The sequence below is a fragment of the Pseudorasbora parva genome, chromosome 12, assembly GCF_024679245.1.
Source record: "Pseudorasbora parva isolate DD20220531a chromosome 12, ASM2467924v1, whole genome shotgun sequence".
In the NCBI taxonomy this organism is placed as follows: domain Eukaryota; kingdom Metazoa; phylum Chordata; class Actinopteri; order Cypriniformes; family Gobionidae; genus Pseudorasbora; species Pseudorasbora parva.
The window spans coordinates 3,945,022-3,970,021 of NC_090183.1; the positions used below are offsets into that span (position 1 = coordinate 3,945,022).

Here is a 25,000-nt window from a genome sequence, read left to right on the forward strand (position 1 = left end):
TCTCTCCAATACGGTATGAGATTAAACTGATTGTGGAGGATTTGAACTGTGACGAATCTGACGATGATTGACAGGCAGTTAAACGATGATGTTCGTAACTAAGCGACAGAGTCCGTTAAAGCTACTCTGTGTAACTTTTTTAGTTTATTCTTAGCTAAAAACACTTAGTTCTTTCAAAAATATATGTGCTCATTAATGTATATTTACTTCTTTCAAGTAATAAAGTATTCTTGTAAGTTTTTAATATGCCATTGAAAATACATACGGGTGAGGGGTTCGAATGCCGGTCGCCATGTTCCTCCTCCATCTTGAAAGTACATTAGCCAAAGAGGGACATACCCGTATACATATATGGCACCGTGTCGAATGTGAAGAGGGGGATTGCCATGTTAATCTTGGACTAAATCGGCCACCGTAGGAGTTAAAACGAAATCAGAATTGAGAGGAAACAGGAACAGAAACTATTATTCACTGGATGGTCATATACCTTTTCACCGCTAGATGGGGGAAAAGATCACACAGTGTAGCTGTGATCAAAGCATTGAGTTTTGCACTGACAGAATCCACTCATTCTCAGGAAAGAATAAAGCGCAGTTTCTGACGTCCTCCTCGAGCTCCCACTCTCATGATCTGGCCCTGTAAGAGGTTTACTCCACCTCTGCGCCATGAATCATTATCTGTGAGTTAGAGTGTGCAGCCGTTTGTCACAAAGCTTCTCTAAAATGCTCCTCAACAGCGATGAAACATGGCCGTGTCTGCACAGGTCAGAAGCACGCGCTTCTCCTCGGCGGCGCGTCTTATTAATGCTCGCATGCGCTGTTCCTCTGAGCAAACTCCAGAGATGTTTTGGACAGATTTGTGCATTAGCACTCCTTCAGGATCAGAGCTTCTCCAAATGTAATGAGAGGTGAGCTCAAACTGGCCTGGGATCAGCAGTCAAGGGCAACAGATGGCGGGTCTGCTGCGCGCCGTCTCTGTTCTCATCCCCTGTAGTGTCCGAGAACGACAGAAAGCTCGCGAGAGAGACGCAAGTCCTGCTCCTGCTCCTGCTACGGCGAGGTCAGGTCGCTCCTGCAGCTGCAAGCCTTTGTTGATCTTGGCTGGAGGTCACGAAGGCTTTTTCCAGACTCTTTTAGAGCATGTTCCTATTAGGATGTACCCCCACTTTTAAAAAAAAAATTGTATTAGAAATTGCAAATTGCACTTAATAAATTTTGTACATTCATTAAGTCATTAAGTGAACATATTTATGAGTGTGGTTAAATGCCACCACAATTTTCCATTTATTTTATTTATTTGTTATACTAATTTTAAATAATATAAATTAGATTTTTGTTTGAACTTAATCTAAATTAAACTAATAATATAATTTATATGGGCTTTAACAACATATTATGATTAATATGAGACATTCAGTTGTATTTAAAAATATGTCTATGATTCTTCCACATCCTTTATTATCACACATCCTTTAATAAAGTATTATCGTTAACAAGTAATTGATTGCACGTCTTGCAGTTTAACACCAGCACAAAGTATAATATTTTTAAATCATAAATATACATGTTAATGAAGTACTTTTTTGTATGAATTTAATTTGAACTAAATGAATAGCATACAATTTATATATTATAAAATATAATAACATATTATGAATGAGGCATAGTTATACAATATTATTTAATATTTTAGGCTATGGAGAAGGCATTTGGAATTATTTAGATGCATTTTGCAGTATTATTGATAACAAGTAATTAATTAATTAACAATTAATTGCATGTCTTGCCGCTGAACACTCCACCCTCAATTTCAAATTTAAATGATTTGTATCTTAATTTAATAGTGTAGTTATTTGATAGTGTTTTTAAAAAAATACAAATAACCATTTTTTATCATTCAAATATTTAATTACATTTTTGCATGATTTTTCATGAATTTAATTTAAAGTAAATTTATATATTATAAGATATAGAAATATACACTCCTGAACAAAATCTTAAGACCAGGGGATTCATTGGAAGTTTTACACATTTCGCACTTGTGGATCATAACCGGGTTGTAAGTGCTGCTTCAAAATGCCAAAAGAAGAAACAGGAGCAAGAGACAAAAAATAGAGAGTAGGCAATTTATTGAAAACTGCATTTAAACTCAAACAGGCCGTTCATCAGCTGATTACAAGTTTAAGACCATAGCCCAAAAATAAATGCACAACAGTATTAAAAGTGTCAAAAAGGACTGAGTTGGGAGTGGCCCCACCGTTCTTGATGATCACTTCAAGAACTCGTTTCGGCATGCTTGATGCGACTGTTTCCAGGAGGCTGGTGGGAACGTTGCTCCATGTGGTGAAGATGGCTTCAAGAAGATTATCCACGGTCTGGAACTGACGTCCATTTTTGTAAACTTCCCTTGCCATCCATCCCCAAATGTTCTCAATGGGATTTAGATCAGGGGAACACGCAGGATGGTCCAAAAGAGCAACGTTATTCTCCTGGAAGAAGTCCTTCGTCAAGCAGGCTTTGTGAATTGCAGTGTTGTCCTGTTGAAAGACCCAGTCATTACCGCACAGACGGGGGCCCTCGGTCAAGAGGGATGCCCGCTGCAACAGATCCACATAGCCAGTCGCCGTTTGACGCCCCTGCACAACCTGAAGCTCCATTTTCCCATTGAAGGAAAAAGCACCCCAGATCATGATGGAGCCTCCTCCACTGTGCCGCGTAGAAAACATCTCAGGTGGGATCTCCTGGTCATGCCAGTAATGTTGGAAGCCATCAGGACTGTCCAGGTTAAAAAATTTCTCGTCAGAGAATAAAACTTTCTTCCACTTTTCAATGTCCCATGTTTGGTGCTCCTTTGCAAATTCTAAATGGGCAAGTTTGTGTCGTGGGAGGAGACGTGGCCTTTGAAGACGTTTTTTGTTCTTGAAGCCCTTCTCTAGCAGATGACGTCTTATGGTTGTTGGGCTGCAGTCAGCATCAGTAAGGGCCTTAATATGGGTCGAGGATCGACCTGTGTCTTCACAGACAAACCGTTGGCTCCTGTGGCTCAGTGCAGGTGAAATTTTTTTCGGTCTACCACTTGACTTTTTTGTCCCATAACTCTTTTTTAAGAAATGTAAAATGACTGTCTTACTGCGTCCAACCTCAGCAGCGATGGCGCGTTGTGAAAGGCCTTGCTTGTGCAGCTCAACAATCCTGCCACGTTCAAAGAGAGAAAGCCTTTTTGCCTTTGCCATCAGGAGATCTTGAGAGTATGACTGCTTGAAGGACAATGCCATGAAAGCCATATGTTTGTGCAGATTTGACCTTTTTATGGCTATGGTCTTAAACTTTTAATCAGCTGATGAACGGCCTGTTTCAGTTTAAATGCAGTTTTCAATAAATTGCCTACTCTCTATTTTTTGTCTCTTGCTCCTGTTTCTTCTTTTGGCATTTTGAAGCAGCACTTACAACCCGGTTATGATCCACTAGTGCGAAATGTGTAAAACTTGCAATGCATCCCCTGGTCTTAAGATTTTGTTCAGGAATGTATATTATGAAACCTAATATTGCAAAACAATATATTTAAAATTATGTGTATTACTTTGGCTACATGCACAAGACATTTAGATTTCATACATGCGTTGAACTGAATTGAATTGAATCCATTAATTTGAATTATAATTTAATCTTTAGATATTGATCATAGACTATTGTCAAATTTTAAAGGTTGACTGTACAATTTAGACTAAATGCTGGAAATATTTTAGCAATAAAGCTCATTCAGCTATTTTTAATTACACACCTAACACACATTAAATGCATTTAAAGGGACAGTTCACCCAAAAATAAAAACACTGTCATTGATTACTCACTCTAGTGTCATTCCAAACATGTATGACTTGATTTCGTCTCTGCTACACAAAATAAGCTATTTGGAAAAATGCTTTGGAATGACAAGTTCTTTCCACGTCATTTTCTGTCCAGTTCCTGTATCTGGATCGAGCACTAAGGTAGCCTACACGCTACTCTGAATGCATCATCAGCCGCTTTGGTTAAAAAGGCTGCCAAATGCGTAAATGTTGTCTAGACTCAAAGTCTTGGATCTGGAAATTGGCACAAAAAAAGCTGTACTATAAAAATGCATGAGGCCAACCAATCAGATGGCATTTTTTGAGAAAGCTTGTGCTATTTTTGTATGAGGTCTGAGGCTGAGACTGCTTTGAGTTTTTGCCAGTCGTTGCTATTTATAGGTCCCTGGGAAACATTGTCCGTGTAACCAACACTGATGAATCCTTGACAATGTGTCACAATATTTGAGCCAATGAAAAGATGAGATTTCGCTGTGCACCATCATAGCAGTGGCTCTTAACTCTGTCAGACAAGGCCGGCCGCTGAATTCTGGGATAGTTCATTTTTTGACGTAAACCCAATCCCAAGTGTCAGTTCTTTTTCATGAAGAAGTCAGCGAACGTGACCAATGCAGATGAACAAGGGTGTTATTTTCTGGATTAAATCAGCTGTTTCCAGACTCCACGGAGGTTTCACTTAGTGTGCTGTGTGAGAAAGGAAGATTCAATCTGACACAACGAGTCCCTTTCCGTCACACACAGGTTCATATAACGCCCGTTCGTCAAGGCATCCCTCGCTACAGTGTGTGTGTGTGTGTGTGATTGGGAAGGACGGAATATGATAACGGTGGATTGAGATCCGTGACCGGCGTAACGTTCCGGATCAGATGTGCTTCTCTTCAGAGGAAAGTTCTCCATGCCTCATGACATCACCTCCGCTAATGACAACACTCTTCTGTAATTACTCGTTAGATGTGCGACGGAGTCGGTGTGTGTTCAGTGTGAAGTGTTCGACAGCTGTGAAGCTGAACATGCTGTTACATCCACTCACAATTAACATTCATCTTCATAGTTATGTCGTCACGTGTGTTGCATTAGCTTGTGTGATTAGGTGGAGCAACTGATGAAGTGATATCATCTATCTATCTATCTATCTATCTATCTATCTATCTATCTATCTATCTATCTATCTATCTATCTATCTATCTATCTATCTATCTATCTATCTATCTATCTATCTATCTATCTATCTATCTGTCCGTCTATCATTCTATCTTTTTGTCATCTGTCTGTCCATCTATCATTTTATTTATCTACAAACCCGATTCCCAAAAAGTTGGGACACTACAAATTGTGAACGAAAACAGAATGCAATGATGTAGAAGTTTCAAATTTAAGGGGAAAATAAGTTGATTTTAAATTTCATGGCATCAACACATCTCAAAAAAAGTTGGGACAATGCCATGTTTACCACTGTGTGCCATCCCCTCTTCTTTTTATAACAGTCTGCAAATGTCTGGGGACTGAGGAGACAAGTTGCTCAAGTTTAGGAATAAAAAATGTTGTCCCATTCGTGTCTAATAAAGGCTTCTAGTTGCTTAACTCTTAGGTCTTCTTTGTCGCATCTTCCTCTTTATGATGCGCCAAATGTTTTCTATGGGTGAAAGATCTGGACTGCAGGCTGGCCATTTGAGTACCCGGATCCTTCTTCTACGCAGCCATGATGTTGTAATTGATGCAGTATGTGGTCTGGCATTGTCGTGTTGGAAAATGCAAGGTCTTCCCTGAAAGAGACGATGTCTGGGTGGGATATACCTTTCAGCATTGATGGTGCTTTTCCAGATGTGTAAGCTGCCCATGCCACACACACTCATGGATCCCATACCATCAGAGATGCAGGCTTCTGAACTGAGCGCTAATCAGAGGTGGACAAAGTACACAACTCTAATGCTTGAGTAAAAGTAAAAGTACTACTGGTCAAATATTACTCTGTTCAGAAGTATTTGTTTTTTAAAGTACTTAAGTATCTTTTAATTAAAATTAACTAATCTTTTCAGAAAACTGAAACAGAAAACGAATGTAGTGGTTTAAAAATTATGACACTTGCCTTTCAAATTTACTGCAGTTTAAGTAATACGTTTCCAGAAAAAATAATACTCAAGTAAAGTACAGCTCCTCAAAAAGTGTACTTAAGTACAGTACTCAACTAAATGTACTTAGTTACTGTCCACGTCTGGCACTGATAACAACTTGGGTTGTCCTTGTCCTCTTCAGTCCAGATGACATGGCGTCTCAGTTTTCCAAAAAGAACTTCAATTTTTGATTCGTCTGACCACAGAACAGTTTTCCACTTTGCCACAGTCCATTTTAAATGAGCCTTGGACCAGAGAAAACACCTGCGCTTCTGGATCATGTTTAGATATGGCTTCTTTTTTGACCTATAGAGTTTGAGCTGGGAGCAACGAATGGCACGGTGGATTGTGTTCCTGTGTGTGATGCAGTGCCGTCTAAGGGCCTGAAGATCATGGGTATCCAGTATGGTTTTCTGCCCTTGACCCTTACTCACAGAGATTGTTCCAGATTTTCTGAATCTTTGGATGATATTATGCACTGTAGATGATGATAACCACAAACTCTTTGCTATTTTTCTCTGAGAAACTCTGATATTGCTCCACTATTTTTCGCCGCAGCATTGGGGGAATTGGTGCTCCTCTGCCCATCTTGACTTCTGAGAGACACTGCCACTCTGAGAGTTTTATTTTTATACCCAATCATGTTGATAATTGACCTAATAAGTTGCAAATTTGTTCTCCAGCTGTTCCTTAAGTACATTTAACTTTTTTGGCCTCTTATTGCTACCTGTCCCAACTTTTTTGAGATGTGTAGCTCTCATGAAATCCAACATGAGCCAATATTTGGCATGACATTTCAAAATGTCTTCCTTTCAACATTTGATATGTTATCTATATTCTGTTGTGAATAAAATATAAGATTATGAGGTTTGTAAATTATTGCATTTCTTTTTTATTGTGTCCCAACTTTTTTGTAATCGGTTTGTATCAGTCTTGTTCGTTTGTTCTGTTTTTAATCAAAGGACAAACTGCTAAATAAATAAATAATAAGCACAAATATTTCCAGTTTGGATAGAAAATACCCAACTAGCATCTGTAAATGCTGAAAGTACATCATGTCCTCGTGTGAAACAAGTGTCTGAATAGGGCAAGTCATTAAATTCAAAACTGCATCCATTTTTATAAAAACTATACCGTACTCTAGTTTGTCTATTTTTTTCTATTCTGTATTCTATCATTTAAAGTTTAACAATACTAAAGAACAGTGAAAGCATATTGTGACTATAAAAGTGGATATACATTTGAATATTAAAACATGAATTGTTGCATTTGGTTACAAGACACATTGACACCAGTGTCTTTTTATTTAGATTTCCTTTTTGTAATTTTATGGTAATTATTTGTGATGGTCAACCTCTAGATACATTTTGTAGGGGAAAAATATATATTCCCTCAGGCCCCCGGCCTTGCAGACTGCTGTTGTAATGTAAGCATGAGTGTGTGGTACAGTGTGATTTAACTCAATGCAGCGTGACAGACTGACAGCCAGACTGAAATACTCCAGAGGCCGGAGCGTCAATCAAGCGATGACAGCAGGCAGCCGCTTCCTCGCAGTCAGGGCGGATGAGATCAGGAGGTGATCAGCTGTCAGCTCGTACACTGGGAATGACCGCTGTAGAAATCAGACTGGAACTGGATGGCTAAACTGTAATCAGGGCTTTGGTTTTTCTGAAGAGGAGCATAGAGGTTAAAGAAGCTGAAATATCACTGGTGACTTAAAGGGGGGGTGAAATTCTGTTTCATGCATACTGAGCTTTTTACACTGTTATAGACTTGGATTCCCATCCTAAACATAGACAAAGTTTCAAAAACTAATGTTGGACGTTTGATGGAGTATTTCTGTGTTAAAAATACTCCTTCCGGTTTCTCACAAGTTTCAGAGAGTTTTTTTCGAGTATGGGTCGGGTTGACGTTAATAGAATGGAAGGTCCTTGTATGGGCCGTACGGGCTCTTCTCCCGGTAGGGTGCGCGTGCGCGTGACTAGAGCGAGAGAGGAAGCGACTTCAACGCTTCAGCACAGCATTCCGGGAATGCAGCGCTGCATTTGAACCGATTTGAACGCAGAAATGACGGGAAGCTTCACAACATTGCTTCAGTCGCGTCACAAAAGTAGATCTCCACCGTTCACTGCTGTCAGGACTTTACCAAATCATACCAAAGAAGTGTGTTTTTGACGGAGCGGTCCCAGCGATAAAGGTTCGGTCCTGCTTTGGAAGCAGCCGGTGAGTAAATCTGCTTCAAATGTCTGTGCTGTCGGCTATCGTCGCGTGAGTAAACATCAGTAAACGACACGACCGCGTGCTTCGTCATTCAAATGCGCTAACGGACTTCATTGCTGTTCTCTGTATAACGTTACACTAGTCTGACGTGCAAAACCGTTTTGCTTGCTACTGCTGTCTTAACTGAGATCGCTTTGCGCTCGTCATTCTTTAGCTCCGCCCACACGATACGCCTCCAGGCGCTCGGTTTTTCCCGGAAAGACTCGGTACAGCCCATATTTCTTTTATAAATATAATAAAACTAAAGACTTTTCGGAGATATGAAGGATGCAATACTACTCTATAGGTACTCAAGATTGACTGAAACTGAGTGTTTCACCCCCCCTTTAATGTCAGATAAAAGGCTTAAATGGAAAATCGGATGTATCAGTTTTGCATTTTATGGTGAGAATGACATTAATTATGCTGCTACAAATTAATGTTGCTGTGTGCTTTCATGATATCGCCCTGACAGCCGTGCATATGATAGTAGAAAGTGCAAATCTGATCCAAATTCAAGTACTGTTATCTAACTACCGGATGGATGGATGGATGGATGGATGGATGGATGGATGGATGGATGGATGGATGGATGGATGGATGGATGGATGGATGGATGGATGGAAGGAAGAAAGGATGAATGATGGTTGGATGGATGGATGGATGGATGGATGGATGGATGGATGGATGGATGGATGGATGGATGGATGGATGGACGGATGGATGGATGGATGGATGGATGGATGGATGGATGGATGGATGGATGGACGGATGGATGGATGGATGAATGGATGGATGGATGGATGGATGGATGGATGGATGGAAGGAAGAAAGGATGAATGATGGATGGATGGATGGATGGATGGATGGATGGATGGATGGATGGACGGACGGACGGACGGACGGACGGACGGACGGACGGACGGACGGACGGACGGACGGACGGACGGACGGACGGACGGACGGACGGACGGATGGATGGATGGATAGATATTTAGAATAATGGATTGGTGGGTGGATAAGATTGAATGATGGATGAATGGATGGATGGGACTTTTCGGAGCTAATTTCTAAACCAGTGTATGTGTGACACTGCGGTTTACTGTGGGCGAAAAAGGATGGCATTTCTTGCAACTCACACAGAAGGGCATTATGGCAATATCATTTTGATTGAATTGAACTGTATTGAATGCAATGAAAGTCACTTTGGATCAACTCATCTATCAAATGCACACATTTGAATTCTAGTTGTTTCTAATCTCTGTTTTGCAATAAACGTGTTTTACTTTTGTGCAACTCAAGTGTAGTGCTGGAATGGTCATAGCAGCTTCTGCTCGTGAATCCCTCTGGAGTCTCCTGCTGTCATGCTCATGATTTATTTGTGTTTTTTGCTAACAGGAGATGGGAACCCCAAGGAGAGCAGTCCATTTATCAACAGCACCGACCCAGAGAAGAACCAGCAATATGACGGCAAGAACATGGCCCTGTTTGAGGTACACATGAGCGCATGCACACACTTTAAACGATAAGCCTGCAACGATGGCACATTTAAAATCTCATTAGAGCTAGACAGTGAGGCACAGGCATGCAAACTATAGTGATTAACGGAATAAAAGAGTCTGACAGTAATTAATAAGGATAATTAGTGTTTGAAGGGCAGGAAGTCCCCAGGACATTGAACTCTGCAGGTGGATGAGAACGCCATTGAAGAGCCTTCAGTCCAGAAAGAAGCAACACATGCTTTACTGCATTTTAAACTGCCTTTCAATGGTCCGCAGAAAGGATGTTAATTATAAAGTGCATGCATTCATATGCATTTTCACCTAAAATCCTGATTTGGGGAGAAAATGTTAATGTCCAGCTGAAGGAACAACTTTGAAAAGTCTCAAATTACTTTTAAAAAATTACTTTTTTACTTGTATGCCTCCGTTGTTTCTCCTGGTAGGCAATGAGATTAAAGAGTGAGCAAATGGTAACTGTGACTTGTGTCTTTCAGAGTTTCAGACATGATCTCAATCAGTGCAAGTGAAGGCCAAAATTAAACCAAATTTGCTATTCAAAGATCTCAATGCGATCTAAAATATTTTATGGTCACCATTGACATTAGGTTCAAATTCTCACTTTTAACTAACTATAACTTTTGCCTCAATAAACTCCTAATTACTGCTTATTAATAGTTACGCTTTAAAAAACACTGGGTTGTTACGTCTGACCCAGGATCTGGGTAACATAAAAACTACCCAAACACAGAAAAAAAGAAAGAAAAAAGTGTCCCAAAAGGCTCAACCCAGGTTTGGGTTAGAAATAATAACCCAAGATTTTGTAGTGTAGTAAGATAGTTAAGTTTAGGATGAAAGGATGTAGAATATGGTCATAGAATGGTCATATATATATGTGAGCCTGTTTATGTGGTTTATGAGGACACAAATTTGTATAACTACATGGGTATTACACTGGTATTACACTATAAATGTGGTTTATGAGAACATATCAAATGTCCTCATAATTCAAATGGCCTTAAAAACATACTAAATGATGTTTTTTTGAAAATGTAAAAATGCAGAATGTTTCCTGTGATGGGTAGGTTTAGGGGCAGTGTAAGGGGATAGAAAATACGGTTTGTACAGTATAAAAACCATTACGCCTATGGAGAGTCCCTGTAAACCACATAGACCAACATGTGTGTGTGTGTGTGTGTGTGTGTGTGTGTGTGTGTGTGTGTGTGTGTGTGTGTGTGTGTGTGTGTGTGTGTGTGTGTGTGTGTGTGTGTGTGTGTGTGTGTGTGTGTGTGTAGAATAATGCATTACTATGTGCTTTATAAGTACTAATACATAGCTTTAGCATAACATAGTTATGCTAGTAATGTGCATGCTAATAAGCAACCATTAAAGGTCCCGTTCTTCGCGTGTTTTCGAAGCTTTCATTATGTTTACAGTGTGCAATATAACATGAGTTCATGTTTCGCGTGTAAAAAAACAAAGTATTTTTCTAACAATTTACTTATCTGTACAGCGCTGTTTTCTCTGTCCTAAAAACGGCCTGATGATTTCCTTGTTCTGTGAAGTCCCTCCTTCAGAAACATGTAACGAGTTCTGATTGGGCAGCGCTTCCCGTGTTGTGATTGGACAGCAGCTTAGCGCACTTTGCCCGGAAAGGTCCCGTCTCTTACCATAACGGGGCGATGCAAGCGCTGAATGCGCGCTCTTCTCCACGTGGGAGAGCAATGAGACCACGCCCCTTATTTTGCGTGTTCTTGTGGGCGGAGGGTTCGTCAACAAACGGTTCTAGTGACGTCATTACAGCAGGAAGTGCAGCGGTGTAGTCCAAACCGGCCGCTCGCTGTAGGCTTTGAAAGGGAACTTCTGTTAAATAAAATATCTCGCTTGGCATTGAACTTTGAGCTTTATAATTTTACAGGTATTATTTATGCTCTAACAGCAACATTTCACACTAACTAAAGTTTGAAAGATGGAATCGCGAAGAACAGGACCTTTAATAGTGAGAATTGGACCCTAAGTGTTAATTTTTTTTCTCTTATACACTGAATGTATATATGTAAATTCAATATGTTTTAAAGGTGCACTATGCAACTTTCCGTCCACTGGAGGGCGCCTATTCAAAACAAATGTGTAGTTTGATGACGCAAAGTGTGAGCGCAGCTTCTTGGGAGATGTGGTCTTCTCATCACAGCCGGTGGAAATTAGGACTCGGGCAGTAATCACGTTCATGCATGCGGTTATTAACGTTACTGTAGTGTAAAGCAGAGCAGGGCCGAGGGTTGTGACCTGAGCACAGCTGCTGGAGCGATTGTTAAACAAATACTCGCCTCGCGAATACCGGGACTTTTATTATGACGGGACAGGACACAGTCGCCGGGCGCCTGCACAGATCCGCTCTTCCGGTTATGATTTTGAGGTAATGGAGCTCTGTTTATCATATTAGATACATTTAAGTGTTTTTAAAAAGATGTTATGACTTTACTCCGTGCGTTCACTTGTTCACACTGCTAAGAGTAAAGCGCTCCTGCCAAATAAAAGCCGAAACCGAGGGTAACGCAGATATGACGCAATTGACAGGCGACTCCCTCAAATGCAATGCTGAAACGTCCCTGTCCTTAGTTAAAATAGCAATTTTCTCACAATTTACAAATAGTTGGAAACATCTGGGATATTGTAGGTACTCAACTGAACAAAATATATAACACCGGCCTAGTGGTTTTTGGATATTTTACTGCAAAAATACTACATAGTGCACCTTTAAATGGCCAATGTATGCTATCTGACTAACTGATATAACCGTGTACAGTATATGTTTTTGGTTTGCGAGGATGACCTACTGCATTTGATCAAATGTGCAGTAAACACGCTCTACTTTGTCACTAAATTGTTTCGGCAGCTTCTCAGGTTTCTCATCAAATTAAACATTTCTCATCAAATTCTTCCTAGATTAAATAATCTGAGCAGCTCTGCACATTTTATAGCTCCGTATTCTTACAGTCTGACAACTACTTCCTCAATTTCAGATGATCATCTTTAAAGAAAACATGAAAACAAAGCACTACTGGGAGATTCATGAGCAATTAAAGAGTAAACTCTGAGCAATAAATTGTCCTTTGGGCTTGTTGTTTGTAATCTGTAAATATAAACATGACATTTCAGAAGATGCTCAGCACAAGTGAATTATTTAACACTCACAGTATTTGATCTGTGTGTGTGTTTGCTCTACAGGAGGAGATGGACACGATTCCCATGGTGTCGTCTCTTCTCAGCAGTCTCGCCAACTACTCAAACCTGCCGCAGGGCAGCAAAGAACATGAGGAGGCGGAAAACAACGAGGGCTCGCGCAAGAAACCTGTCCAGGTACACACACATGCTCACGGCACACTCAAAGCAATGTCGTTTTTCTTCACACATTTTTTGTCTAGTTTTCCATTGCTACAGGTGAAAATTAATTGGCTGCTGCCAGACAGAGCGTATGAACCGAAGACTGTAAAAAATGTCACCCATAGGATTCTGAAGAGCAGTTTTGAAGCATAAAGTCAGCCAATGCCATCTTGGCAGCACGTCACTCCCAGATAACTGACTATGGGCAAAGAGGCGGGACGGGACTGGACTGGAGCTGAGGTTAAGTGATAACAGCAAACAAACGGCTATCCACCTGTCACTCAAAGTGGCCACACCCTTAATTATGCAGAACTTTAAAGTTTTATATAATATAAACAAATTAGTTATAAAAAAAATTCACCCACCTCACAGTTGTCATAAAGGGCAAAAATAGCCATATAGACCAAAACCACAATTTGTACCAGACTGTAAAAAAAAAGATTCTGCTGTGAAATTCTGGCATTTTAACCAAGGGGCAATCTCTCTTGAAGCCAATACGGAAGTAATGTAAACTGCAATTCCTCTACTGGCCACTAGGGACAGGCTCCAGAAGGGAACAGAATCTCATTGAGCCCCATGTTAAAATTCTCAACTTTACAGCAGAAAAAAACATGTTTACAGTCTGGTACAAATTGTGTTTTTTGCCTATACGGCTAATTTTGACCTTCCTGGCAACTTTGAGGGGGTGAATATTTTTTATAACTCATTCATTTACGTTATATAAAGCCTTAAAATGCTGCATAATTAAGGGCGTGGTTAGTTTGAGTGACAGGTGGATAGCCATCTATCCGCCGTCTATAGTCATTGCGTCACCTAAGCTCCGCCCACATCCGGCCCCTTTGCCCATCTTCTGTTATCCGGGAGTGACACGCGATGACACACTCGCAAGATGGCAACGCCCAGCTCGCCCCACTTTCAGCTTCAGAACGGCTTATCGGAATCCTATGGGTGACGTCACGGACACTACGTCCATATTTTTTTACAGTGTATAATTTTAACATGGGGCTCAATGACTTTATGCTCCCTTTTGGAGTCTGTCTCTAGTGGCCAGTCGAGGAATTGCAGTTTAAGTCACTTCTGTATTGGCTTCAAGAGATACTGGGCGAAGTTAATGCAGCAAGATCTCGGGTGTGACTCAAATCTGTGTCTAAATGACAGCCAGCTCTGTTTTGACCTGTGACCTGATCTCCCTTGGTCCCTCGGCATCCCAGAATGAGAGCTCATTAGAGAGTTGCCTCGGTCGTGCTCATAAACTCCCTCACGGCGCTGGCCTGTTCCAGTCTGTTTCCCAGTCGATTGATTCAGTTCTGCTTTTCTTGATTGCTATTCTTGATTCAGTTTACAAATTTGTGTGTAACTTTTTTGTGTATGATATTAAAGTACTGCTGTATGATATAAAAATGCATAACTGCTGCATATACACAATTTCTGTGTTGGTGTTGGTGCAGTAGTTGTGCGATTGGATTGGCTTTGTGGATGTGTAATGGGTTGATAAAAACAGGTGCTTTTGATGAGTACAATTTAATTTTATAACTAATCTTACAGTTCCCCCAAAAAAAATCAGATAACACTTAAATTCAAATGCAATCGGTTGTTTTACAGATTACTCCGAAAGTGAATCAGTGCAATAATATTTTATTATTTTTGATATACTGTTAAAGTACTATATATTATAGAATATATTATATAATATATATTATGGTTTGAATTAGCTTTTATTGATTTATTGATTTATTATTATTATTTTATTAATTTTGTTCTGATTCAGTGATTCTCTTTCTCTAGCACAGAGAGTCTGTACTGAGCATGTGCAAGACATTTGTTACAACTATATCTATTATAATTCCCCTGAGGCCTCCTCTACTCCAGCAGTCAAAATGACCAAAAACTTAGTAAAGATTAAACCCTGCAATACATCATTCCTCAGCTGTACAAGGAGAGCGAGTGAGAGAGAAAGAGAGAGAAATAGAGAACTGAGATGGAATTGGATTTTTCCTCTCAACGCGATTGAGGAGAGCGATAATCTTCCTCTTGTTTCACACCGCGACTTCAACTTAATTAGCTCGTCTAGCAAAGCATCTGCTCTCCAATCAGCCTCCATTTTGAGAGGGTCAATCCGCTCATCTCCAGCAGAAAATGTCCCAACATCCCCACACGCACGCTCAACCATGGGGGTCCATTTATACGAATCACTTCGTCAGTATTCAGCTGTGCTCCACGGGTATCTTAAACGCTCTCTCTCAGTCTAAAGACGTCTTTACATCACAAAAACAGCACAGAAGTCATTCGGCACATTGTTTTACTATTTCCCCGCCACTGATGGAAATCAATATTTTCGTGTTTCCACTGTTATGCGGTAGGGGGCCCTGTTATGCATATTCTGAAAGAGTACTGAATCTCCTGATCAAAACCAAGGCGAAAAAATGGCAGAAACAAGTGATTTATAAAGTAACGTGATCATCAACTTTAGACAGCATATAAATCAAAACTGTCTAATGTTACTGAATGAAATGTGGACCCAGGACGAGCTACAGGACTGTGAAGCTTCGGGGGTGTTGATGGACTCCAGCATCTATGTTTTGATCATCATCGTTGCTTTTTTTTAACACTTACTCACATTCAAGTAAAAAATGAATGCATGATGGTAAGATTGTTTAAAACCAAAAAGCAGAGGCTCTGTTATTTCTTTTGATATATTGCATGTTCATAACTACTAAATATTCTGGGGGCCATGAATTGCCATGGCTGGCAACTTTCTTTTTAAAATGCTGTCGAGGAAGGAGTTCAAAAGTGTATTAAATTGATCAAAGTGATAGCAAATACGTTTATCATGTTACAAAAGATTACATTTCTAATGAATGCTGTTGTTTTGATCTTCCGATTCACAAATTAATCCTGAAAAAAATGCATCAGGTTTATGCCAAAAAAACAAAGTTTTCAACATTGGTAATAATCATAAATGTTTGTTGAGCAGCAAATAATTTCTGATGATTAGTGAAGGATCATGTGACAATGAAGACTGGAGTAATGATGCTGGAAATTTAGCTTTGATCACAGGAATAAATTACATTTTACAATATATTCACACAGAAAAATGCTGTTGTAATTGTAATAATATTACATAATATTACTGTTTTTACTGTATTTTTATTAGCCTTAAGAATAAGAGACGTTTTGCATAAGAGCGTTTTTAAGTTAAGTTGCACCTACTTGCACTACAGATTTGAATTTAAACTTGTAACATTAATTATTTATACCGTAAGTCCGTAATAACCACTATTTTGTGGTGCAGACATGAATGATTTGATCAAATTTAGTTGTTTTTACTGTTCCATGCATGCATTTTTTTTGGCTGACATTAAAATCCCTTGCATTAAAGGGAGACCCGATCTATATCACAAAGCAGCATGCAAAAAAAAGACATCTTAGCAACATTCTGGCAGCCATCCATCTTCATGACGGCGGGTTTTGCATGTGCAAGGTCTAGTTCTGTTTGCAATTCTGAGTAGTGTAGAAACGGCACACTTCGCCTTTAATGTTGCGCTGCTATGACTGCTTGTGTTGATAATTGGTTCGCAGCAGATATTTCAGTCTTGTCACATTGACGTGGGCTGACTGCATGAGGGGAAATGTTATTTTTCTCCTCAAGGATGATGTAAGGTGAGCTATGAAGTATGAAGCCTCATAACGAGAGGTTATCAGATGTTCCGGGCGGTGACATGTGGTCGTTACAGTTGCCATATGCTCTCTGTAGACCACTAGCCAACGCTCGCTACATGAACACGCTCGCACACACACACACTGAGTCGCAGGAAAAATGCTAATTCATGTCAAGCTCTAAGGGACAGGGACGCAGAGCAGTTATTTGTGCAATTTCTGAACATGCTCGCATACACACAGTAATCCGTGTTGGGCTGACAGTGATATTCACTGCCCTTTTCCTTCCCCTGCCATTGCTGTGGTTTTTAATAATTCACCCCGTCTGAACTAAGTCACATTAACGCTGTCAGCTCCTGTATGGGCAGCCAAGCGAGAGGAGACTATTACAAGCTCCTTGCTGTTCTCCTCTTCTCCTCTGTTGGCATGCATTTATGTTCATATATGGTTTGGTTAATGTTTGAGACATGTTCTTGTCAGAATCATATTTTGAGAAATGTGTTTTGTCGCAAAAGAATCTCATCAGCGTACTTAGAAACTGTCAGCATGTTTATAGCTTCTCTCTCTCTATTCATCATAGAATAATGGAGGGAGTATAATGGTTTCCTCCTAAATATAAAGCAGCAGCACAGTTTTAAACACAGATAATAATCAGAAATATTCCTTGATCAGCAAATCAGCATATTAGGATGATTTCTGAAGGATCATGTGACACTGAAGACTGGAAGAATGATGCTAAAAATTCAGATTTGCATCAGTTATTACATTTTACACACACACATATAAACTATATATTACATTTTGAACTTGTAGTGTAAATAAGTACATGAAAAATGGCCTAAATATGGACATTTTAATATTGAATAATACTTTTTGGGAACTTTTTTCAGGTTTAATTGATGAATAAAAAGTTAAAAAGAATAGCATTCATTCAAAATGGAAATCTTTTATCAATCGTTACTCTCACTTTGTATAATTTTAACACATCCTTGGTGAATAAAAATATTAATTTCTTTCTTTTTTTAAAGAAAGAAAAAAAAATACTAACCCCCTATTTTTAAACGATAGTGCATATTGATTAGAAAGATTAACATTTTAAATAGATGCCGTTCTTTTTTCTTCTTCTTTTTTTTAATCAAAAAATCCTGAAAAAAAGTATCACAGTTTATCAAAGAATATTAATCAGCACAACTGTAGAAATCCACAGTTTTTTCTGTATTTTGGATCAATTAAATATCCTGATGAACAGAAGAGACTATATATATATATATATATATATATATATATATATATCCAAATAATGTTTCCTAACTTTTGACCAGTATTGTATACAGTGTATATGGACTTTTTTTTTTTTTTTTCAAAATGTTTCTTCAGGTTTGAAGCGACGTGAGGGTAACGATGTAACGAGAGTAAACTATGGCAGTTTTTTCATTGATGGGTGAACTGTCCTTTTAAAATCAGGTATTTTTCAAGCTTTCAGTAGAGCAGCTGTTGAAAACTGCTCTGTCATTCCTAAAGCGGAATCCATTATCTAGCAGTCTCACATGTCGTTCTTGCAGCTGGACAGGTGGTGACGAGCACACAGGGTGCTGTGGCGTCTTTATAGCCGCAGTGGGAATGGGACACCTGAGGCTCTCCGCCGGGGTCCTCTGACGGCTGTCCCATCTGCTCTCTGCTGCCTTTACCTGAGACTCTCGCCGGCTGGAAGCCACCCGTGGGAAATCACAAACACACACACATATACACACGGGACGAAAGAGGTTTGATTACGCACCTGCTCCAGTAAACTGAGCATAGCTCTGCTCGGATGGAGTCGGATGGGCTGAAGAGTGACCGCTGCCAAGCGCTGTTGATTCAGACGTTCACACTCGCTTGTCACGCCACCGCAGCTTCCATAATGAGAACTAATTTCAACCCGCATGGTGTCGGCTCCACACTTTTGACTAACCGACACACCCTGAGCCTGCCAGATACAGAAATATATCAGGCAAAAAGTACCACCACGGTGATATCATGATATGTACCTTGAAGTTGCATGAAAATATTGTGTTGATATGTAGATACATTTATGAATATGGTGATCATACCTTGCCAAACAAAGGTAAGGTTTGTATAAGCTGAGAGTGTTGCGTTAGTGAATAAATGGCTGTATTGTGCGGATCTAAACTCCCAGAAGCTGTCATAGGATGGTGTTGATGTTTGTCAGGACGTGAGAGATGCTTCATTTGTATTCCAGTGGTGCTCAGAGGTTTAAGTGTGCCCATCTAGAGACTTGTCTGTTCAAATTGCAGCAGGAACGGCAGGTTTTCATCAGGTTTATGGGGTTACTGTTGAAGCGCTGTGGGTAAATGTGTTCCTGCACTACAACTGAACACAACTTTTAATTAGAAGAAAACTCTTTCCTTTATTGGCTTCTATTAGGGTTAGTGTTCAAGTTGAGGCCTGTTCCCAGCAGTGCATTCAAATGAACAAATAAATTCATCCGACAAAGTCAGGGATATGGTTTTGTAATCTTGATACAAATGAATTCATTAGGATCAGTGTATCGCTTACTATTGTAAAACATTTATAATTGGGTTTTAAATCTTTAAGTAAATAGCAAAAATGGTAACAAACTGCTTTTTGATTAGTTTTCTGATAAAACTTCCATTTGTTGGTGAAATGATGGGTTTGTGTGACGCTGCTCCAGAGCGGTGTGTCACGGGCGGGTTTTAGTGAAGCGCTGCAGAGCTTCTGGCCTGACGGTGGAAACGCAGGATGGTTTTGGGCTCGGTGCCACAGGTTCAAGGCTATTAGCCCGGCCCGTGGAAAGCCCTGGCTCGCACTGGCCCAAAAGTGGAAATGCAGCTAATGAGCGCTTATCAGGATCAACTAAACACTGAGTGGCCAATGAAAGTTTGTCTGTCTATGTGGGACTAGTTCTCAGCTGACAGGAGTGTCACCGGTGTGTTTGTTGAGTGTTCAGAGATGCTCTTCTGCAGACCTCGGATGAGACGAGTCTTATTTGAGTTACTGTTGCTTTTCTGTCAGCTCAAACCAGTCTGGCCATTCTCCTCTGACCTCCCACAATTCCTCCCACAGAGCTGTATGGAAGGCTGGTCTGTGTTAGTATGTTTCATTCTGTTTTGTTAATTATGTGCCTGATATTAAATCCTGACCCCACACTCCACCTCAACTAGTGTTCCAGTGGCGACAGCACTTTTTAATTACTAATTGCTCTCTAAAAAAAAACTCTCTCACTCCTCAGATGTGTTATACACATGCAAACGATCCTGCTCGTAATTAGAGGGATGCAAGAGATGAAAGTGGATGAGAGGGGAGATTTTGATGTATTCAGACTCAGAGGTATATGTGTTGTGCTATTGTTCACGAATGCAGGGGTTGGGAATGGACTGAAACATGCTTTTCAAGAGCACAGCTGTATTGTTCTTGTGAGAAGTGAGCCGTAATCTCACCTTGACACACATTTTATGAATGAAAGTGATATATGAGCAGCCTTGGCTATTTTTTGCAATCATCTCGTTTCATTTCAGTTGTCACATAGCAAACAAAAGCACTCTTTGTGAAATATGCCCATACAAAATCCACCTCAGCAATGCTCTCAGGTTTATGATATTCTGATCTGTAGAATATATAGCTTGATCTTTAGTAAGCATTTTTTTTCTAAGTGATACAAACACCCTAACTGATAGAACAGCAATATTATAATAATAAAACTCATTTTTTCAGTTATGGTTTTGGCCGTGTGTCTGTTGGCCAGCGGTTAAGTTTTATGTAAATTCGGGCATGACTATGCCGAAATAATTCATTCACTGTCATTAAGTCAAAAGCTGTAAAAACGATTGTGAGACGGAAAGACATTATTGAGATCAGGATTAAAGCGAGTAGTGCGGCGCAGGGCACAGACAGACAGTAAATCTGATTAGTATTCTTCTGACATCAGGCAAGAAGTGTCGCACATTAGCATGAAGAGAAGGATGTCGAAATGACAAAGAAGATCTGCTTCCCTCCGCCTGGATTGACTGTGGTTTTCACAGGACGAGTGTTGCCCGTGGAGGGTCTGGGCCTCCTGTGGAGTTCCGATCCAACACTAATAATAAATAAAATACATTTTAAAAACTCTCCTGCCTGTAGCCTTAGGCCTCGTGCAAACCAGAAGATTATCGTGGGCCCGCTTATCGCCAGTGTTTTTCGTGACGTTTTCCACAATGTTTTCGCTGAGTGAATGTACAAATTCACTCCCTGACAGTAGATGCCGCTTAGGATTTGATTGCAGATCAAAGAGGATTTGATGGAAACTCACCATTGAATCCTATCTGCAATTACTCTCCTTAAGAACTCCCTCTAATGAAGATTTGTGTAGTCGCTGTGGCTTTTGTCATAAAGCTCTTTGTGTTCAGACACCAGAGACCGGCAGCTCTATATTCATCTTGCCTCGTTGCATCTCCGGACAAACTCATGCACTGGAAATGTCAGAAACTGTACTAGCAATGTATGCTCAGCAAGACCGTTTTGTGCTTGAGCGTCACTCAATAAATCTTGTTTTACTGTAACTACAGCAGCTCCATGCACGTGAACACAAAGGCATCAATCTCATTGGTCGGCCAGTTTTTAACACGGCGCGTCAAACCAAACATTGGTTTAATGAATGAATAAATGCCCTTTTCATGATGCTTTTACGGCTGCAGTTTTGCGCGTTGTCCGAAAACTTAAAAATGCTGTATTCTAAGGTAGCAAGGCATCAATGCACGTCTGAATCCAATGTAAGCTTCACTTCCCATCTCCTGAGATTCCTTCATATGATCGGTTTTTGAAGGCAGCATAGATATATAATATACTGATATATACACTCACCTAAAGGATTATTAGGAGCACACACTAATACTGTGTTTGACTCCCTTTCTCCTTCAGAACTGCCTTAATTCTACGTGGCATTGATTCAACAAGGTGCTGAAAGCATTCTTTAGAAATGTCGGCCCATATTGATAGGAGAGCATCTTACAGTTGATGGAGATTTGTGGGATGCACATCCAGGGCACGAAGCTCCCGTTCCACCACATCCCAAAGATGCTCTATTGGGTTCAGATCTGGTGACTGTGGCGGCCATTTTAGTACAGTCAACTCATTTTCATGTTCAAGAAACCAATTTGAAATGATTCGAGCTTTGTGACATGGTGCATTATCCTGCTGGAAGTGGCCATCAGAGGATGGGTACATGGTGGTCATAAAGGGATGGACATGGTCAGAAACAATGCTCAGGTAGGCCGTGGCATTTAAACGATGCCCAATTGGCACTAAGGGGCCTAAAGTGTGCCAAGAAAACATCCCCCACACCATTACACCACCACCACCAGCCTGCACAGTGGGAACAAGGCATGATGGATCCATGTTCTCATTCTGTTTACGCCAAATTCTGACTCTTCCATCTGAATGTCTCAACAGAAATCGAGACTCATCAGACCAGGCAACATTTTTCCAGTCTTCAACTGTCCAATTGTGGTGAGCTTGTGCAAATTGTAGCCTCTTTTTCCTATTTGTAGTGGAGATGAGTGGTACCCGGTGGGGTCTTCTGCTGTTGTAGCCGATCTGCCTCAAGGTTGTGTGTGTTGTGTAAAACAAATATACTGCATGGCTCAGATGCTGAGAGAAGATTAAGAGTCTTATGCTCACTCATACATTCAAAAACAGAACATTGGCATTGCTGGCGAGGCATTATTGACTATACAGCTAATGTTACTGGAGCGCGGAGGAAATCGCAAACAGTGTACAATTCGCTGAGGGCAGGACTGTCAGTCTGCGGCCGTGGGCAGGATATGTCACAGTCCTCAGAAAATGAAAACGCCATGGATGATGAGTGAGTTTAGTTTTTTGGGGGGATTTAAAAAAAATTATGAAGTGGGTGGATTTTTATCATTGTAGGGTGATTGTGTTCACACACTGCCAACACACATTAATGTCCAAACACCATGTAGAGTGGATTTTGCATGTTTGTGCCATGGAAGTTCCACTTCCACTAATCCAATGATGAAATATGCGAGTCCTGGAACTGGGAAGCCTCAGGTGGCGCTTCACTCGCTCTCTCCTTGTGGAAAGGTGAAGTGGGCTCTGTTTTTCTGACACAGCTTTAGACCCCGTCCACACGTAGACATGTTTAGCTGTAAATGGAAAAAAAATTTGTATCGCTTCAGCGTTTCGTCCACATGGATCTATACGCAGATATTTCTGGAGACGAGGGGGAAAAAATTGGATAGGGAAAGCTCTGGCTTCGTGTGGATGTGGCGTTAGTGATCCTGAAGACATTGATTCGCTTGTTCAGGTGTGTTTGATCAGGGCTGGAGCTGAACTCTGCAGGACAGCAACACTCCAGCACTGATGTTGTCCATCCCTGATCTATAGCTATCTACAGGTCAGGATATACTGTACAGTGCAGCAGGGGTTTCTGAGGCCAAAACCCGGAAACAAGTTAGCATTTTTCACCCAAAATGAGCATTCTGTCATCATTTTTTTTTTTTTCTTTATGCATTCTCTTTTCATGGTAATGCAACATGAAATGCCACAACAACAATCCTCAAACACAACAAAAATACATTCCATGACAAGAAGAACAGGAGTAGGATGAAGAAAAAAAATCTTATAAACTCCTACCCCATTCTTATATTAAGAAAGTCGCAAAGTGGATGGCCTCACCAGTCCAGTCCAGATGTAATGTACTTTCAAATTTCATTATTAATTCTGCTTTAAAGAAGAATAAACAAACAAAAACAACAATAATGCAATAATGACAACTTTCAAAACAAAAACAACCACGAAACCATCGTTGTTATAATTTTAACAATTTTACATTCATCTTTGTACAAATTAAATATCTTCTGTTTATACTTATATATTTAAATTGAAGAATATTTGAACAACATTTTAATCGATTTTCTAGATAATTCCATCTTTTCACACCAGAAACTGAAACACACATTTGTTTGAGGGTATTTCCAGCAAAAGGTTGTTTAAAATCATTATTTCTTCTGCTTGTCTCACTATTTAAAGTAAAAAGGGTTTGCAATCCATGCGGTAACAGGCTGTGTTTTGCTTTATGTATAGTTTGTAAAGAAACCAAATCCTTCCATTTAAGCAGTCCTGACCTCAGAAACAGTCCTGTAGTATGTTCTCTTGGAGCAGCTCCATTAATTGTTCTTATAACCCTTTTTTGCAAAATAAACAAAGGCATTAAATTAGTGAAATAAGAGTTTCCCCATACCTCTAAACAATACATAAAAATGTCACCCTCATGTTGTTCCAAACGTGTTTTAAAGAATGTTGGTAACTGTTGTATTTGCATTTGTATTAGAACTCTTTAATTATATGACCTTATGCATTTATTGAAATATAACTGTAGTTGCTGTTTTTTCTGATTCATTTTTATTTTTAAAATAAAAAAAATGCTATTATGCATTATATACCGACTTGATAAATAGCCACATTTTTAAAGGCTTGCTTGTAAACCACAGATGTGTGAGGTTCACTTCATTTGGGACCTTATCATAGAACATAATTATTGCCGTTGTTTAGACGTGATGCATAAAGCCACATTGTATTACATTACATTAATACTGAAATTAATCCTTGCTTCAGAAATCAAATTATCCCACACAGAATTGCACATTTGCATGGCTGATATTAATTTAATGGCATGCATTATTCAGGCCTTCTTATTTATTTCAGGTTAATTAAATTAAAAGTCTTGTTTCCCAGTTCGCCATCTGCTGTCGCTTCGAGCGTATGGATGACTTGTTCTGATCCGTGTGCGTGTGTGTGAGTGTGGTGTGTCTGTGTGTGTGTGTGTTTCCCATCTGAAGGGTCCTAATCTCAGTCTTTCATGAAGGTTAAAAATATGCCGGAGAGAATCATCTTTTCTCTCTGCGGTTCTTATTGTCTTTGCTCCTTTCAGCACGTCACATTGTCTCCCATATAATAGTTAACGGCAATTACTGTAATTAGCACTAATTTATAAAACATATAGTTCTGGCTTTAGATTCATATTGGATATTCAATATTCAAAGCCACCGTAAAAGAGCAGATAAACACACGTGATCAATTGAATAGATATCTAAAATATCTACAATATTTACATTAAAATGACCATATTCATGTATACTGTAAAAAAAAGGCAAATTTTGAACTTTTGCAGTACAGTCGACTTGGATGTTTAAGTTTTTTCAACTTAAATTATGTTAAACTGACTTTTA

At 39.8% G+C, this 25,000-nt stretch overlaps 1 protein-coding gene across 2 annotated transcripts in view; it reads left to right on the top strand.

Annotated features, from left to right (window-relative positions):
- The window catches only part of slc12a5a (solute carrier family 12 member 5a), a 185,725-nt gene that overhangs the window by 122,224 nt on the left and 38,501 nt on the right, over positions 1-25,000 (top strand). For both annotated transcript variants that reach the window (XM_067458768.1, XM_067458769.1), the window contains exons 2-3: positions 9,616-9,710; positions 12,945-13,076. In XM_067458768.1, the coding sequence (XP_067314869.1) occupies positions 9,616-9,710; positions 12,945-13,076 (227 nt within the window). The remainder of the gene's footprint in view (positions 1-9,615; positions 9,711-12,944; positions 13,077-25,000) is intronic.